The 19,677-nt window shown below is 39.1% G+C and overlaps 1 protein-coding gene across 4 annotated transcripts in view; it reads right to left on the minus strand.

The window, feature by feature from the left end:
- Positions 1 to 5,295: 5,295 nt before the first annotated feature.
- Qser1 (glutamine and serine rich 1) overlaps positions 5,296 to 19,677 on the minus strand; it is a 59,973-nt gene continuing 45,591 nt past the window's right edge. For 2 of the 4 annotated variants that reach the window (XM_029536178.1, XM_021193060.2), the window contains exons 8-12: positions 17,274 to 17,411; positions 13,190 to 13,287; positions 10,225 to 10,377; positions 7,748 to 7,843; positions 5,296 to 6,301 (exon numbers count right to left, since the gene is read on the minus strand). In XM_029536178.1, the coding sequence (XP_029392038.1) occupies positions 6,161 to 6,301; positions 7,748 to 7,843; positions 10,225 to 10,377; positions 13,190 to 13,287; positions 17,274 to 17,411 (626 nt within the window). In that variant the 3' untranslated portion in view covers positions 5,296 to 6,160. Of the gene's footprint in view, positions 6,302 to 7,747; positions 7,844 to 10,224; positions 10,378 to 13,189; positions 13,288 to 17,273; positions 17,412 to 17,815; positions 17,905 to 19,677 lie in introns of those variants that run through there. The other 2 variants (XM_029536179.1, XM_029536180.1) reach the window with 2 other exon arrangements.

Here is a 19,677-nt window from a genome sequence, read left to right on the forward strand (position 1 = left end):
GAACTCACTTTGTAGACCAGGCTGGCCTCGAACTCAGAAATCCACCTGCCTCTGCCTCCCAAGTGCTGGGAATAAAGGCGTGCGCCACCACCGCCCAGCCCTTAGTCACCTCTTTAAAGGCCATCTTTCCACATGGACTCTCAGGCCTGTAATATGTGGATAGAACTGGAGGACATGTTAAGCAAGATATTGCGTTCTCTTGAGGAATTTGTGTGTGTGCATGTGGTTATGAAAGTAGAAATGGGATGAGGGAAGAGATCTTTAAAGAGGACAGGCAAGGGTGATGGAATTTGTGTGATGTGAAACACAAGGCAAGAGTATTTGAAAAGGGGACTAGTGAAAGAGAGGTAGGAGATGAGGAAGGGTAGAGGGTTAAGGGGATGAATAAGTTTAAAATATGATTACACACACACACACACACTACCTTGTATGCTACCTTAAAAACATAAGATGTAGGGGCTGGAGAGATGGCTCAGTGGTTAAGATCACACGCTGCTGCTGGGCAGTGGTGGTGCATGCCTTTTATCCCAGCACATGGGAGGCAGACGCAGGTGGATTTACAACTAGCTCCAGTTTTGGGGGATCCAGAGAATCCTTGGGTACCAGGCAGGACGCACACATACACACATGCAGACAAATCCCCATATACAATCCAAAAAAAAAAAAAAAAAAAGGTTGTCCAAAGCAGTCAAGGGTTATGAGGAGGGACTGAGTTTCTGTTGTTTCCTTGTACTAAATCTAGAAGCCAAATTAAAGAATCATAGTCTCCATTTGGATAAAAAGTAACTTTTCCTAAACATCACAGCTTTGTGTAAAACGTAACAAGGTGATTTCTAGACTCCTGATTAACATCAGAAAATAGGTAAGACAAATAGGTAATTGTACCTTCCTTTCATTTGAAACCACTTAGCACTAAATAATTCACTGTAGCTGAAGAGGAGATACTACGTATAACTAAAAATGGCCAACAACTGAGCTTAGCTTTATTTTGGAGCACACTTTTCAAACTGATGATTTCTTAATGCAGAGGCACAGAACAGGTGATGTATAAAGCTAATCAAATCTTTCTATTTGGAAGAAAAAGATGTAGTATCGGTTAATATTGATTTTTAATTAAATTTTGTGTATGATGCCAAGGAGCACGTGTGGAGATGAGAGGCCAGTTTTGTGGAGTCGGTTCTCCCTACAGCTTTACATGGGTTCTAGGGATCCAACTCAGATCACCAGGCTTGCAAGGAATGTTTCAGCTGCTGAGCCACCTCACAGGTCCAGAAATATCTCAAGGACAGGGATAGCTAGCTCAGAGAACTTCTCTTGAGATGTGAGTACAGCTTAGTAAGATGCTAGGACCAGACAGTAAGGAAACATTAGCAAGACAGTGTAAGGGCTAGCCTTTAGCTTTGCAGTACAAATCGTTTGAATAACTTTGCTTGTTGAGTGTTTCGCCTGCATGGATGTGTGTGCTCCATGGAGTGCCTGATGCTGGCGGAGGCCATGAGAGGAGGTTCCATCCTCTGGACGGGCATCATGGATGCTGGTGAGCTGCCTGGTGGGAACTGAGAAGAGTAGTTGGGCCCTCTGAGAGCATGTGCTCTTAAGCAAGGAGTTCTCTCCAGCCCCTTGGTGACAATTTCTAAAGTACCATGTGGGAAACACTAGAATGAACAGCAATTTCCAGCTAGCAGAGCAGTGTTAGGGCCTGTGCTGAAGTAGTCTGCCAGGTTAACTGATTTCTTTTAGGAGTTTGTCTGCATATGTGTTTGTGTATGCCCTGCATGCCTCAAGCCTGTGGAGGTCAGAAGAGTGTAAGATCCCTTGCAACTAGAGTTATAGATAAGTAAGTGTGAGCTGCCATGTGGGCTCTGGTAATCAAACCCAGACCCCTGCAAGAACATGCATCTTTCTAGCACTTGTAAGGCCTTTTCTGTGTAAAGGGATGAAAAACCAGTTTTGTTTTGTTTGTTTTCATTTGAATTATTGTTATTATAAAGCTTTGCCTAGAAGTATATTTTTTCATATATTTTATGTACATCGCTATTTTGCCTGCACGGACGTGTGAAGGTATTGGATTCCCTGGAACTGGAGTTATAGTTGTCAGCTGCCATGTGGTTGCTGAGAATTGAACCCGGATCCTCGAGAAGAGCAAGCAGCCAGTGTTAACTGCTGAGCCATTTCTCCAGCCCCCAAACCAGTGCTTTTAATAGCCTGAACAAGAGACTAAATGTGACAGTAACTTCACTTGAAATATGTGGGTCTAGGTTTGAGATGTAGTTACACTATGTAGCTTTAACTGGCCTCCAACTGCCTGCTGCTGTCTTCTAAGTGCTGGCACCATATAACCTAGTTTGGTAATACTCTATGTATTCTCCAAGAAATATGGACATGATATATAGCTTTTAGTTATACAATATCTGCTGCTTTTAAATCTTAAAACAGAAAGGTAAAAAAATCCAAACACATTCTGATTTTGTTTAAAAAATTGTTTTCACTTTAATGATCTGAGTTAGTAACAAATATACAAAATTGTCTTTCACATTTCCATACATGGTATAATGGACCAATTGAAAATTCTGGACTACAAATGCAAGCTTTTGTATCCTTAGCCTTAGTTGTTCTTCATAGAGGTAATTTTCAAAAACATGCATTTGTGAACACAGATGCCAACAGCTGTGTATCTGGGCTATTTCACTCTATTTGAAAAGCATTTTTGTGAAACTAAAACATTTAAAACAAACCAAAAGAATTGCATTCTGCAACTACATTAAGCTTCATTCCCTACACCTGAAACACAGCTGTTATCAGTAACCCCCGTGTAGATCTCATGGGGTGGGGTGGAGTGGGGTGGGGAATGCGGTATATAGAGAGGAGACTGTGAGGAAACGGGAAGGAGACCCTTTCTTCAACCACTCATTTGAACCAGCGACGGACACCAACACACAAATACAAACAGCTGTATCTTTATAGAGTTATAGGTTGGAATTTATCTGCTTCAAGGAGAAGAAATGGTAAATTAATAAAAAAATTAGCTTAAAAATGTGAAGCTTTGAAAATAGCCCTAATGAGTAATCCCATCTATAAATTTTCAAGTTCCAGAAATTTAAATAAATTTAGAACTTTCAAAAATAGGAAAATTTATTAAACATTTAAAAATATGATTAATTGCTATCTTACCAATATTTCCAATTTGGCAAAACCATAAGAAAATGGACAGTTTCTAGTTCAAGTTACTGTGCTAAGTCACCATAAATTCAGATTTATTAGAGATCAAGCAGTGACTAGGTCATATCAAATGGCAAGGAGGCCCCTTGGCAGCCAGCTTTCTGGGGTAGTAAGAAATATCAACCCAGAATAACTTTTACATGAAACTACCCCAGCTCTCTGTGTGTGCTTGAGGGATGAGGGTTGGGGAGAAAACCCAGGGTCTCAGACATGCTAGCCAGTGTAAAGCACTGAGCTACATCCCCACCCTCCAGATCCCTATATGTAGGAAAATCCAATCTTTCTTAACATTTTCCTAGCTTATGGCAATATGTGCTTCACCTCTTTGTCTACAACCTAAATGTTTTCCTATATCATACATTTCAAATTCCCTGGCAAAGACTATCCAACTAATCATTTCTTTAGCTTCCTATAGAGAAAGGACTGGTGTGTGGCTGTAAGACAGTCCTACTTTCTTCTGTGGCCTGAGGCTGATATTTCCTATGCTGTAAGAATGAATGAGAGGTGAAATTCCTCTGAGCAGCAGGGTCTTGAGGGAAGATCACAGGACCTGGCCTTCATATGTGAAACGGTTTACAACAGGACTCAGCTGTGAACAGGCCGAGGGCAACTGCAGTTCACAAGGGAACGGAAAGTCAGGCATGGCAGCTCATACCTATGATCCCAGCATTCTGAAGGCTGAGACAGGTGGGCTGCCATGAATTTGGAGCCAATGGACTAATAGTGAGTTCTAGACCAGCCTGGGCTAGAGTGTGAGACCCTGCTTTAAACAACAAAACCAATAAAGAAATGAGTATTTCTTAATAAGATTAACCTTGAGAGATTTATTCATGAAAAAGAAGTTCAAACATGCACCTTATACTTAATTCAAGATGAAGGTAAAGGTATATAGGCGTATCAGCTCCATGTTAGAAAGATACGGTGTCCAGGGTCAATACTAGTAGAATGGAATATGGCTGCGTCCTGTTCTCCTCTGCTTATAAAATGAAATCTCATGATTCTCTTGCCAACAGCATTGCTGTTACATAAAATAAGCCTAATAGGTCGCTTCTGTTCTCAAAGTAGGTTTCTAAAACCTTCAGAAATGGAACATTTGACCCCGAGAGAAATTCCCATGACTTGGTACCACTGAGCCAAACAGCAGGTAAAAATGCTAAGGATATTGCTTTTAATAAGATAATCACCGGAAATAAATATGTAAGCCTAACTCAGATATTCATTTTAACCCAGTGTTAACAGAGTTTTATTCTTAAACCAAGGGGCATGTTAACTTCAATTCTTGTCAGTTTACTGAAGTTTTAACTTCAGTAAATTAATTAATTAATTCAGTAAATTAATTAATTGTCTGTTCTCAAAGTCAAGACAACAGGTTTGCCCACGTAAGCATGTCTTATTTGGGCATTGGACAGTAACACTGCTTTCTAGATAGGGAGTAAGGCACTAAATGGTGGTAAAATAAACAAAGGTTCGATGATTTACAACTGCTTCTGAATCCTAAAAAAGGCCATCGTTTAGAATGACACTATTAAATCTTCACAAACAAGGCATCCTGTTGGCAACAAAAAATAATCAACACAAGGCCATACATTCACTGTTTCAGCTAAACCACTTGAAATTCCATCAAATTTAAGGAAGCTATACTAGTGTGCTTACAGCTTAAAGGCACCGAAGGAGAACTCCACTTCCAGTTCTGAGAGCTAGGAAAGCTGTGTGTAACACTGCATACAGCCTGATGTGTGTATCTGTGTAGGGACATGACTTCTGCAGAAGTTGGTTCTCTTATTCCACAGTGTGGGTCTTGGAACTCAGGTTGTCAAGCTTGGCTGCAAGTGCCTATACCCACTGGGCCATCAAACTGCATCAGTTGTTAATTTTGTGTGTGTGTGTGTTGGGGGGGGGTACTAGGGGGACAAGGTCTCAGTTTGTAGCTCTGGCTGTCCTGGAGCTATATAGACCAGGTTGGCCTGAACTCAAGAGATCTGACTGCCTCTGCCTCCCAAGTGCTGGGATTAAAGGCATGCACTACTATGCCTGGCAATAATTTTTACTTTGACAAATCAGTTGCAAATCAAGTGCTAGTTTGGTAAGAAATTTATTTTATGAAATATGAAATTAAATGCAGTGTTTCACACAGTCCCATTTATAAAGCTAAACTAATTCTAGCACCGAATTAATCTTCTGAGTAATACTATGGCAAAAGGGTATGAACAAAAATGTCCACTTCAAGACAGAATTTATGATGCAAATGACATGTACCTACACAGGGTTTACTGAAAACAACGAAATACAGAAAGAACAATTAAAATCACATTTTCTTTTGAAAAATACAACTATCAGTAAAATAAAATGTACAGTTGAAAAAATTTCCAAAGTAAAAACATACTATAAACAAAATTACTTTTCTTTGAAACAGGGAAAATAATGTCACTTTTTTTCCATCACAATGTAACTCGATACAAAAAGCAGTCACAGAATTGCACAGCTTCACACTGTTTCCCGGACATGCTAAAGGAGTCCACAGAGCAGGGTGCAGCTGCTGAGCTTCACGTTCTAAACTGAAGACCTTTTTACACAGGATGCCACACATCAGATTACTTTCCACAACTTACAATACTTTCTGCACTGTGGCCAGACACAAATGCTTTCTGCTGTCTCTTCTGACACGTCATGGGGAAAAGTCAGATCATGTCAATGTTATTTCTCTAGCAATAAAATTATACTTAGTGCATGCTTTATCATTTGACAGTCACCCCACAGTTTATAAACTAGAAAAACCATTCATTAGGATAAAAGGACTGGTTTCCATGGCAGCAAAGGTCTGGTCACAGTTCCCCACAGCAGGGGATGCTACAAGAGGCCTCTGCTAGAGGACTGCATTATCTGTGACACTAGCCTTCCACACTTCATTAGTGCTATAAAAATGTGGGATTCTGTGGACATGTTAGGAACATTTCTGTTGCACATGATTTAGAAGTTCTCCAAATTTTTCAAATAGGTCCTCCACCCACTTTACATTTTTCATACAAAGTTGAACAATTTCTTCCTGTCCTAAATCTTCATTTTTTTTCTGCACAGATGATATCTAAGAGAAATTAAATGGTTGCATTAGTTTATACATACCACTTTAAACTTAAAGCCTTACAAACACACCTGCAGGCACTGCCCTTTCTGTTATTGTTTTAAATGAGACAGGGTCTTACTATGTAGTCTTGGCTAGCCCAGAACCCAAACCCAGGGTTTGAATTCACAGTGATCCTCCTGAGTGCTGGGATTAGAGGCATGACCCTGCCTTTCATTCTTTTCCTTTTTTTTTTTTGGTTTTGGGAGACAGGGTTTCTCTATGTAGCCCTGGCTGTCCTAGAACTCACTCTGTAGACCAGGCTGGTCTCAAATTCAGAAGTCCTCCTGCATCTGCTTCCCAAGTGCTGGGATTAAAGGTGTGTGCCACCACTGCCTGGCATTTCCTTTTGCTTTTTGGACTCTGCCTTTCAGTTGATCAGTTTCACTTACCTTACCCCAGCTATAGCAAATGATTTTTTTTTTCCAGGTAAGTTCAGATGAGATCAACTCCTGTTATCTTGGCTCCACAGAGCAGAGTAAAATTCTTGGTAAAGTACTTCATTCCTTATTTTGTTTTGTTTTTCAAAACAAGGTTTCTCTGTATAGTCCTGACTGCCCTGGAACTCACTCTGTAGACCAGGCTGTCCTCAAACTCAGAGATCCTCCTGCATCTGCCTCCCAAGTGCTGGGATTAAAGGCGTGTGCCACCAACTACCCAGCTTCATGCTTTCAAATTTTCTTCCAATTGTCTTAAAAGCCAATAACAAATACTATTTTACATAAAGGGTGTTTTGCCTGAATGCATATATATATGCACTAAACCACTGAGCAAGGTATGTCTCCAGCAACCCCGCAAATGACAAATACTGATATGAATGCTAACTCATATCACTGTCAAAATAGTCAACATAATTTTCATCCACCATCTTTGCTTTCTGCTTTAGACTTAAGAACATCTGTCTTTTTGAGGCTGGTGCCTAACATATCAGGTATGGTTCTGCTAATTTAAACTGATACTCAAAACTAGTACTATGAGGCTGAAGAAGGCTCAGCAGTCAAGAGTAGTTACTGTTCCTGAAGACCTGGGTTTGCTTTCCACTGTCCACATGGTGGCTCACAACTGTCTGTTCTCTAGTTCCAGAGGCTCCAATGCCCTCTTCTGATCTCTGAAAACACATTACATACATAGTACACAGACACACATACAGGTAAAACAATTAAACACATAGATACACACTTTATAGAACTGGTTAGAATAGGTGTTAGTGAGCCAGGCAGTGGTGGTGCACACCTTTAATCCCAGGTAGATCTCTGTGAGTTTAAGGCTAGCCTGGTCTATAAGTTCCAGGACAGGTAGTGCTAAACAGAAAAACCCTGTCTTGAAAATCAAACAACATCAACAACAAACCCAAACAAACAAATTTTAAATAACATGTTACTTCATTTTAAATAAATAAAAAGAAATTACCTCATTCTTACATATCAGATAAACATGGTATTTATAATGATGGAGTGAATGATATAAGGAATATAACTGTATTTTCTCTGGATCAACAGCAAACTCCTAAAACAGAAAAAAATGGTCACAGGCATTTTTCATGTAACATCAGAGGTAATTTTACAAGAACCTGAAAAATGTCTTAATATGGTAAGGTATAATGCTGTATTAATATACATAGGAACTTAAACTTAAATTATATTTTAATTTATCTTTATCATATTATGAGTACATGCCCTATGAAAAACAAACTAGCATAAAAAAAATCTAAGTAGAAACATTTTAGATAGCAAAATAGTAGACATGTTGCCTGCTATATTCTCCTGTTGCTGAGTCAGGGCCTCCCTCTGGCTGGCTTAGGCCTCCGATTGGTTACAGGACCTCGATTTCTTTCTTAAAACAGGTTCCATGGCCTGGCGGTGGTGGCACACACCTTTATTCCCAGCACTTGGGAGGCAGAGACAGGTGGATTTTTGAGTTCGAGGCCAGGCTGGTCTACAAAGTGAGTTCCAGGACAGCCAGGGCTATACAGAGAAACCCTGTCTCAAAAAACCCAAAACAAAAAAACAAACAAAAACAAACAAAACAAAAACCCAAAACAAACAAAAACAAACAAAAACAGGTTCCATGAGGTTGAGGCTGGCTTTGAACCCCTGATCCCCCTGATACTCCTGTCATTTACCTCTCTGCATTAAAAAAAAAAAAAAAAAAAAAAAAATCACTCAATACAGTGACCCACAAAGTGCACCTCATACAGGTTCTAACATTTTTTTACCCACCTACAATTTGAATAACTTTGTTTTTATTATATGTATGTCACTGCATCCTTATCCATTAAACAGAAATTATATGAGAACATGGAGTTTTTACTAGCTGTCACTATGGTACTTTGATTTATTCTATTGTTTTTGATTCCGTATATAGGTATGATAGAGCCATCTTTCTAGTACTCCAGTACTTAGTACTGTATTTGGCACACTATAAGTGTTTTGTTGTAGTTGTCTGAGAGACAATTAATGGGGGCGGTCTATCTCTTCTTTGCATAAAGTAAACAATTTTAAATCAAGCATGATGGCATATGATTTAATTTATTTATTTTTGGTTTTTCAAGACAATTTCTCTGTGTAATAGCTTTGGAGGTTGTGGAATTCACCCTGTAGACTAGGCTGGCCTCAAATGCAGAGGTCTACCTGCCTCTGCTTCCTGAGTACTGGGAGTAAAAGTGTGTGCCACCACCACCCAGTTTACATATGATTTTAATCTTGGTACTCCAGAAGCAGATGAGTCTAGAGTTTAAAGTCAACCTGGTATATAGAGCAAAGTATAGTGATACCTTGTCTCAAGAGAGGTGGCTGGAATAACTACGTACTTCTTGCTTTTGTGAATATATTTCTAGTTTTTGTTTGCTTTTTCTGAGACATATAGCACAGGCGACCCTTAATATTGCTATGTAGCTTGAAGCTGAAGCTGTCCTCAAACTCCTGATCTTTGTGCTTTCACCTGACAAGTGCTAGGATTCAGGCATGAACCACCACCATGTCTGGCTTACAAAATAAGTTGTTTTTTCCAGACATGGTTTCTCTGTGTAGCCTTGGCTGTCCTGAAACTCCATCTGTAGACCACGTTGGCCTCAAACTCAAGAGACCCACCTGCTTCTGTCTCCTGAGTGCTGGGATTAAAGGCGTGTGCTATCCCCACTGAGCTTAGAATACAATTTTTATGTGAAATTGTTATACTGAAAAGACTGCAATAATGTATACTATGGAGATGAACACCTGTCATTTTTAAAATAAAGATTTATTTATTTTATGTATATAAGTATATCATTGTTCTCTTCAGACACATCAGAAGAGGGCATCAGATCCCATTACAGTTGGTTGTGAGCCACCATGTGGTTGCTGGGACTCAAACTCAGGACCTCTGGAAGAGCAGTCAATGTTAACAGCTGAGCCATCTCTCTAGCCCTTAAATCTCATTTTAATGACTGTAGAGGTATACTAATATTCAATCTTATATTGTATACACACACTAGTATATGTACTTCCAAACTTTGTACACATAATTTTGAATAGGCTAAAAAAAACTTAACTTCCATGTTTACTTCTCTTTAATGCATACACATATTTCAAAATATGTTGCACATAAATATTTTTTACTGAATTAAAAATTAATTAATTTAAAATTTAAATTAATTAATTAAATTGATCTAAAACTATGTACAAACACATAAACTTGCACATGGGATAGTTTCCTTTATTACTCTACTTATAAATTCTGTGAAAAAATTTCTCTGAGTACTTGAGGCATACAGAGAAGACAACAGTGCCTGCTCTTGAGACCACACTGCCTACTCCTCTCCCAAAGATCTGACCCTTTATAATAACATGCTTGCTTATATCAATGATTTCATAGGAGCTGTGTTAATTTATTAAGCACTACATTCTTACCTGTGCAGATTTAGTGGTTGTTTTACAAGTCCTTAGAGTTTTCTTATTATAAGCTTTGCCATTCATTTTGATCTTAGAAATAGCAGATCCTCCACTCTTTGCTTTAGATTCTCGAGTAATAATTGTCAGTTCAGGAAAACTTTCCAAAGCATTCTTTAAAATAATGAAGGATAATAACTGACATCAGAAGAAAACTAATCTGAATTCAGCCATTCAAAACTTATACACATAAGCACACACATATACCCCATGCGGATGGCTACAGTTGGGATAGAGTTTCAAGTTCTTTGTACTTTTGCCCACATGGTTTGAACTGTCTTTCCATTCTTTGAATCTGGGCTAATAATATATCCTCATTTTTTGAGCAATAGTACATTATGCTGAAGGAACTCCTAAGTAATTATTAGTAATCCCTCTCTGATTGGAAAGTAGGAACATATTCATTCTTCAAAGCTCTTATCACTTAAACTGTGACTAATACCTTGAACCAGAGGTAAACCAGCTACAGTGAGTCATTGGACTCTAAATGAAGATGTGGACAGAAGACATTAATAATGGCCATAGCTGGGCGTGGTGGGGCACGCCTTTAATCCCAGCACTTGGGAGGCAGAGGCAGGCGGATTTCTGAGTTCGAGGCCAGCCTGGTCTACAGAGTGAGTTGTTCCAGGACAGCCAAGGCTACACAGAGAAATCCTGTCTCAAAAAAAAAGGAAAAAAAAAAAAAAAAAGAATAATGGCCATGTATCCTGTCTCACTTCTTTTGCTTCCTTGTACTGCACAGAAAGAACTTGTGAGATAAATCCTGAACCAGAGTTTGATAGTGAGCTCTCCACAGACAGAGAGCCACCACTGACGATACAGTGGTCAGATGGCAGAGCTGGTTCTGACACTGGTGCCCCTACCTGCTGGGTAAGGCACTGTGACCTGAAAAGCTGCACACAGTAACAGAACGAACCCTGCAGACCACAGGTTTCTAAAATTCGATTTAGCTAACAATAGCATGAATTATGACAGTAGGGGTTAAAAGTGCTGTAACAATTATGATTCAGAATGCAATTTAATTTTCCAGACTGACATATTTTACAAACTGGTATTGTGAACCTGACAACAGTACATTTTAAAAACTACAATTTTTCTTAGTTATAAGTGTAACAGGGAAATCAAACTTGATAAACATAGTACGACTTTTGGCATATCTACTGAAGAGCTACCATCAACTCCTACCTCGCATTACTTGTGCTTTTACCACATACAAAGGTATTTGCACTTAAAAAATACCCCACTTAAACAATTCTGATCTAGAATTGAAAATCACAATACATGAAATTTAAAGACTAATACACGTAGGTAAGTCACACATAAAAGTTAAATCTAAATTTAAAAGGCACCAAGTTTATGATAGCATGTGGTACTAAATATTTTTCTTTCCTTTATTTGTGAGTTGTATACAGCAATGAAGCTGGCTAATGTGTTTTAGGCAAGCATTCTCCCACTCACTGAACTATATGCCCCTACCTTCATATTACATATTTCTCTTGTTTAGTTTTTCTTATTTTAAAGATAAAATCTTATTACGTAGGCCAACCTGGTCTGAAACTTACGGTTCTCCTGTCCCAACCTCAAGAATGCTTAAATTACAGGTATGATCCACCATTTCCTCGTGGTGTTAAACATTTCTAAAGGAAACATTTTTTCTTAGTCTTCTATTTAAAGAATTTCAAGAATATTTAATGGGGCTGGAGATGTGGTCAGTGGCTAAGAGCACTGACTATTCTTTTAGAGGTCCTGAGTTCAATTCCCAGCAATCACATGGTAGTTCACAACCATCTGTAATGGGATCTGATGCCCTCTTCTGGTGTGTCTGATGAGAGTAATTGTGTACTCACATACATAAAATAAATATATCTTTTATTTTTATTTTTATATGTAATGAGCACACTGTCACTGTCTTCAGACATACCAGAAGAGGTCATCGGATCCCATTATGGATGGTTGTGAGCAATACGGTGGGTGCCCTTAACCTCTGAGCCATCTCTCCAGCCTGAGTAAATAAATCTTAAAAAAAAAAGGGGGGGGGATATTTAACTTTTCTCACAAACGTATATAATTACCATCAATGGAGACAATAACAAACTCTGTTGAAGTAGACATAACAGATAGTTCAGAGGGTTATGCATTAAAAACAAAGCCTGGGAAATTTTCTGTACTGAGTAGCTTTTATGATAAATTTTCTGAGTTCAGATTATCTTTCTGTCCTAGATCTATTAACTCCTCAATCCGCCTCCACCTTCCAAGTGTTGAGATTACAGATATATTCCCACACACCCAGCTAATCTTTAATTATAGATTTAATGTCAAAGTATAAAATTTCTTTAAATTATTTTTAAGACTTAATGTATATAAGGGTGTTGCCTAACTGTTATCTGTATCATGTGTGTAGCAGAAGAAGGCATTAGGTCCCTGAGACTGGAGTCACAGATGGGTGTGAGCCACAATGTAGGTGCCGGGAATCCAACCTGGGTCCACTGCTGAGTCATCTCTCCATTCCAAAACGTGTAAGTTTTTAGAAATTATAACAGGACTGCATGCACATTCTGCATGAAGCATATGCAAACAAAACACTAATCTATACACAGAAAATAAAAGTTTGTCTTTGAAAAATATAAGAACATAAAAGGAACACAAAACTTGAATATGGCAGTTTAAGAAAACTACTTTTGGGAAACATGAAAAAATTATAGAAGGAACATTACATACAAATGACTGAAAAATGAATTTAAACATAAAACACACAAAAAGCTAAAAAATATGCCGAACAGACTTATAATGCATAAACAAATCTTGTTAGATTTTTAACAAAGTGTTACATTTTTACCGAAGTGAGAATGACTAGTTAGCTTTTCTTTCTGTTTGTTTGAGACTGTCTGTTCTGAGGCTTGCTAATGACATCACTAACAGGAAATACCTTGAATGGCTGGTCCAAATGAAGATTCACAAGAAGTCTTTTCCGGTTATCATTTAGCATTCCATCTATTTTTTTCATATGTGGTAAAAGTAGCTCATCTGAAATAATTTAACAAGATAAGTATCAACATAAATATTTGTTATTTATTTTTAATCTTTTATTATTATTAATCATTCCATTTATTTACATCTCAAATGATATCCTACTTCCTGGTTATGCTCTCCACCAAATCCCCATTCCATGATATCCCACTTCCAGGTTACCCTTCTGCCACTCCCACCCCCTATCTTACATCTGCTCTCCCTTCTCCCTTTTGCCTGTATGGGGGTGTTCCCCCACCCATCCACCCTCTCCCACCCCAAGCTCCAGCATCCCACTACTCTGGGGCACCAAACTTCCCCAGGACCAAGGCCATCCCCTCCCACTGCTGTCAGGCAAGGCCATCCTCTGCTACACATGTATCTCCAGTCAAAAATCCCTTTAGGTACACTCCTTGGTTGGTGGTCTAGTGTCTGGGAGAATTGGGTAGTCAGGACAGCCTATGTTCTTTTTCCAATTGGGTTGCAATCCCCTTCAGCTCCTCTAGTCCTTCTGCCAGCTCCCTCACCAGACTCCCTGAGTTCAGCCCAATGGTTGGCTCCAAGCATCCCCCTCTGCATTGGTCAGTTGCTGGCCGGACCTCCCTAGGAACTGCCACACTTGGTTCCTCTCCATGAGCACCTCTTGACCATGGTGACAGTGTTGGGTTTGGGCAGTCCCCAGTTGGCCTTTCCTTCAGTCTCTGTTCCATTTTTTGTCCCTGTTCTTCCTTTGGACAGGAAAATTTCTGGGTTAAAAAAAAACTGAGATGAGTGGGTGGCTCCACCCCTCAACCACAGGCTGTGCCTATCTACTGGAAGTGGTCTCTATAGGTTCTATCTTTGTGTGGGGTAGGATGTGTGCTTCGAGCTTTAGTAGTTTATGAATGTGGGTGTCCTTGCATTTAGAGCACAGATGTTCAGAATTGAGAGTTCATCTTGGTAGATCTTTCCTCTGATGAGTATGAAGTGTTCTTCCTTACCTTTTGTAGTAACTTTTTGGTTGAAAGTTGACTTTATTTGATATTAGAATGGCTACTCCAGCTTGTTTCTTGGGACCATTTGCTTGTAAAATTGCTTTCCAACCTTTTCCTTTGGGGTAGTGTCTGCCTTTGTCACTGAGGTGGGTTTCCTGTATGCAGCAAAATGCTGGGTCCAGTTTACATATCCAGTCTATTAGTCTATGTCTTTTGGGGGGAATTGAGTGCATTGATGTTAAGACATATTAAGGAAAAGTAATTGTTACTTCCTGTTATTTTTGTTGTTGGCAGTGGAATTATGTTTGTGTGGCTATCTTCTTTTGGGTTTGCTGAACGATTACTTTCTTGCTTTTTCTAGGGTGAAGTTTCCTTCCCTGTGTTGGTGTTTTCCATCTATTATACTTTGTAGGGCTGGGTTTATGAAAAGATATTGTATAAATTTGGCTTTGTCATGGAATATCTTGGTTTCTCCATCTATGGTAATTGAGATTTTTGCTGGTTATAATAGCCAGGGCTGGCATTTGTGTTCTCTTAGGGTCTGTATGACATCTGTCCAGTATCTTCTGGCTTTCATAGTCTCTGGTGAGAAGTCTGGTGTAATTCTGATAGGTCTGCCTTTATATATTACTTGACCCTTTTTCATTACTGCTTTTAATATTCTTCCTTTGTTTAGTGCATCCAGTCTATTTGGAGTTCTGCACGTTTCTTTTTTTTGTTTTTGTTTTTCAAAACAGGGTTTCTCTAGCCCTAACTGTCCTGGAACTCACTCTGTAGACCAGGCTGACCTCAAACTCAGAAACTGGCCTGCCCCTGCCTCTCAAGTGCTGGGATTAAAGGCATGTGCCACTGCTGCCAGGCTCTGTAGGTTTCTTATATGTTCATAGGCATCTTTTTCTTTAGGTTAGGCGAGTTTTCTTCTATAATTTTGTTTAAGATATTTACTCGCCCTTTAAGTTGGGAATCTTCACTCTCTTCTTAGGTTTTGTCTTTTCATTATGTTCTGGATTTCCTGGATGTTTTGGGTTAGGAGAATTTTGCTTTTTGCATTTTCTTTGACTATTGTGTCAATATTTTCTATGGTATCTTCTGCACCTGAGATTCTCTCTTTTATCTCTTGTATTCTGTTGGTGATGCTTACATCTATAACTCCTAAACTCATTCCTAGGTTTTCTAACTCTAGGGTTATCTCCCTTTGTGATGTCTTTATTGGTTCTATTTCCATTTTTAGATCTTGGATGGTTTTGTTCATTTCCTTCGCCTGTTTCATTGTGTTTTCCTGTAATTTTTTTTTTTAAAGATTTATTTANTTTTATTTATATGAGTACATTGTAGCTGTCTTCAGACACACCAGAAGAGGGCATTGGATCCCATTACAGATGGTTGTGAGCCACCATGTGGTTAATGGGAATTGAACTCAGGACCTTTGGAAGAGCAGTCAGTGCTCTTAACCGCTGAGCACTCCAGCCCTTTCCTGTAATATTTAAAGGGATTTTTGTGTTTCCTCTTTAAGGGCTACTAGCTGTTTACCTGTGTTCTCCGTAACACAAATATTTGAAACATGCTCCTTTTGAAGGGGAACTTCAAATCATCTGTTTATTAGGAGACATTAAATTTGATGGCTTGTATATAATATAGAAATAGGCATTTAATTAAACTAGAGGGGTGGTGGCACAAGCCTTTAACTCCAGCATGTTGGAGGGAGAGGCAGGTAGATCTCTGAGTTTGAGAACAGCCAGGGCTACACAGAGAAACCCTGTCTCTAAATAGACAAACAAATGTCATTTAGCTTTCAGAACAAAGGTCAGCCTGCATAGTTGGTTTATCAAACAAGCAAGAAAGCAGCAGCAACTTTGCATAGCAATGGTATCTGTTGCCCAAGTCCTGCTTTTTCTTTCATTTTTTTGGAGGGACAAGTCCTGATTATATAGCCCATTCTGACTGGTACATAGACCAGGTTAGCTTTGATCTACTTGCTTCTGCCTCTCAAATGCTGGGATTAAATGTATGCACCACCAGGCCTAGCACTTTATCTTAACTAAAACAAAACAATGACCACTAGGAGGATGATTAATTTCTCTAAATCTCATTTATTATTAAACAAAAGTAATGCTACAAAATACAAACTGGTTTAACATTCTAAGTTATTGAACATGAACAAGACTTGTTTTTCTGGCTAGTACTGGAGATGGAGCCAGGGCCTTGCACATGTTATGTAAGTACCTTATCATTAACTATAATCCCACCCAAAGATTTTGTTTGACACTGGGTCTCACTATGTAACTCTAGCTGGCCTAGAACTCAGATATATCTGCCTCTGACTCCTGAATGCTGTGATTAAAGGTATCTACCACAACACCTAGATGAGATATTCTTAATTCACTGGAATCTGAGGCAAAGATAAAGGAGAGGAAGAAAAGTAATTGTAACCCATTGTCAAAAATGAGTCAAAATGGTTATATTAGAAAAGGGGTAAGTAACAATATGACAAAAACAAATTAATAGTTTTTGGTAACATATTAAATAGCTGTTAATTTACCAGCACAGTATTGGCACACATTACATATACCACAATAAGTATATAAGCAACAGCAAGCATTAGGGAAAAAAGTGTCAAGCATGGCGGCATACAGAGATCCCCATGCCTCTGCAACTCAAGTGCTGAGATTACAGTCATGGACCAATCTCATTTAATCCTGCAGTCTTGCCATTGAATTTAAATGAAATTTTATATATGCAAAGGCTATGTTTGCATTAGACATTTAGTACATGTCACTAGAGTTCTGTAATATTTTTTATTATAGAAATAAAGAAGGCCAAGTGTGGTAGTGCATACCTTTAGTTCCAGCACTTATAAGGCAGCGGCCTGGGGATCTGTGAGTTCCAGGCCAGCCTTGTCTATACAATGACACATTGTTCTAAAACAAACAAAAAACCCCAAGAATAAACAACAAAATAAAACAAAAGTGACAACAGTGAGAAAATTTATTTAAACAAAAAGTTTTGACTGAGCTTCTCAGCAGGCCATACCGTTGCTCTTTTCTAGGGCTTGCATGGTGTCAGGATCCAGAGCAATGCTAACAAGCAACTCCATGTAACTCCTGAAAGTTTCCTTCATTGCTCTTGTGTTCAGAAAACGAGTGACAGAGGGGGCTGGAGGCTCAAAGCCTAGGACAAATAAGAGACGGGACACTAAATTTTCCCTTTCTGACAATTTTAATATTGTTTTTTTATGTCCGTAGCCTATAAATAAGACTGAAGACACAGTTTCTTCTAATTTAATTCTGATTCTTTGTTTACAGACAACCCAGGCAGGGTGTGGGAGATGGCTCAGTCAGTAAAGTATTGGCCATGAAGCATGAAGATCTGAATTCAGATCTCCAGTTACCCATATTTTGTTTGTTTTTCAGACATGGTTTCTCTATGTAACAGCCCTGGCTGTTCTGGAACTCGATTTGTAGATCAGGATGGTCTTGAACTCACAGATATCCACCTGCCTCTGCCTCCCAAGGGCTGGGAATTAAATGTATATGCCACCATGCCTGGCATGGCACACACTTGTAGTCCTAGCACTGGGAAGGTCGAGACAGGAGGATCCTTGGAGACTTGCTGGCCAGCCATTCTTGCCCAGTCATTAGGCTCCAGGTTCAAATGGAAGAGCCTGTCTCAGAAAAGAAAAAGGTGATGAGGAATGAAGGAAGGCACTGGACAGCAACCTCTGGCTTACACACACGCATGTGCACCAACACACACATATGCAAGCACACCTAAGCACAGACATAGACAAAGATATTCTAAATGAGTCGGGTTGTGGTGATGCACACTGCAAGAGTAGGTAGGGCTGGAAGGTCAAGAGTTTAAGGTTATCAACAGCAACACATCAAACACACCAAGTTTAAGGCTAGCCTGGTATGCATAACACTTACATTCACAGCAGAGCTTGTTTTGTTCTGTTGATGCAGGGTTTTGCACTTAGCAAGTCTTCAAAAGCATTAACCTCCCAAGTGCTGAGATTATAGGTATATTTATAGACCAGGCTAACCTTGAACTCAGAGATTCCCATGCCTCTGCCTCCCAAGTGCTGGGATTAAAGGGGTCAGTCACCACATCCAACTCTATTTCTACACTTAAAATTATTATAGAATTCTAGTGACATGTATTAATTTTTAAATGCAAACATAGCCCACACATATTAAATTCTATCTAAGAATGCAGGATTAAATGGGATTGGTGGTACATGACTGTAATCCCAGTACTCAGGAGGCCTATTAGAGTTTAATAAAGGCCAGGTCTGGAGAGATAGCTCAGCAGTTAAGGGCACTGGATATTATTCCAGAAAACTTGGCTGGAACTGGAATTCTTTTATTTTTTAAAGATGTATTTATTATTATATCTAAGTACATTGTATCTGTCTTCAGAGACACCAGAAGAGGGCGTCAGATCTCATTACAGATGGTTGTGAGCTACCATGTGGTTGCTGGGATTCTAACTCAGGACATTCGGAAGAGCAGTCGGTGCTCTTAACCGCTGAGCCATCTCTCCAGTACCTGGAACTGGAATTCTAAGAAAAAAACTGATGTCCTTTTCTGGCCTCTGTGGGCAGAAGGCCCAAATGGAGTACATTTACATAAATACAAGCAAAACAGTCATACCTAGAAAAAGAAATAAGTCTTAAAACAATACTAAAATTGGGAACTAGAGAGACAGCTCAGTGATGCATATACCGAGAACATACACTGTTTCTGGGGAGGATGCAATTTGATTCACAGCATCCAAGGTGGGCAGATCACAGCTGCCTGTAACTCCAGTTCCAAGGGATTCAATGTACCCATTTGACTTCTGCAAGCACTGCTCTCAAATGCACAAAAATACATTCTGACCCACAGACAAGCATGGACAAAACAGACAGACAGACAGCACATAATTAACATTTTAAAAAAAATGTCTGTTGTTTCTAAGTAGTGAGAACCCTGCCTCTAAAATGAAAACCAGGCTGGGCATGGTGGCTCACACCCTAGCACTTTGAGAGCAAAGGCAGGTGGCTCTGAACTATATAGTGAATATATCTAAGTACACAGTAAGAGCGAGCCACTGCTACACAGCAAGATCTTGTCTCAAAAATAAAAACAAAACAAAACCTAAAACCTGACAGTACAATGATAAGATGTAGTTGATTCCATGTATATTTAAGAATTCTAGAAAACTTGTAGCCACTATTGTAAGTTGAACACAATATTTAAAGGCTCACTGATGATATCAGTAGTGGCATCACGAAATTATTTGTCCGTATTGACGACTGAACACAGAGTCCCATGCACGACAGATAAATCTACTACTAAGTCACACCCCAAGTCTAAATGTTATTTTATATTCTAAGATAAAACAGGACCAAAGAAGAGTCTTGAGAAGAAAATAATAGCCGGGCGGTGGTGGC

Source organism: Mus pahari, chromosome 3, assembly GCF_900095145.1.
Source record: "Mus pahari chromosome 3, PAHARI_EIJ_v1.1, whole genome shotgun sequence".
Classification (NCBI taxonomy): Eukaryota; Metazoa; Chordata; class Mammalia; order Rodentia; family Muridae; genus Mus; species Mus pahari.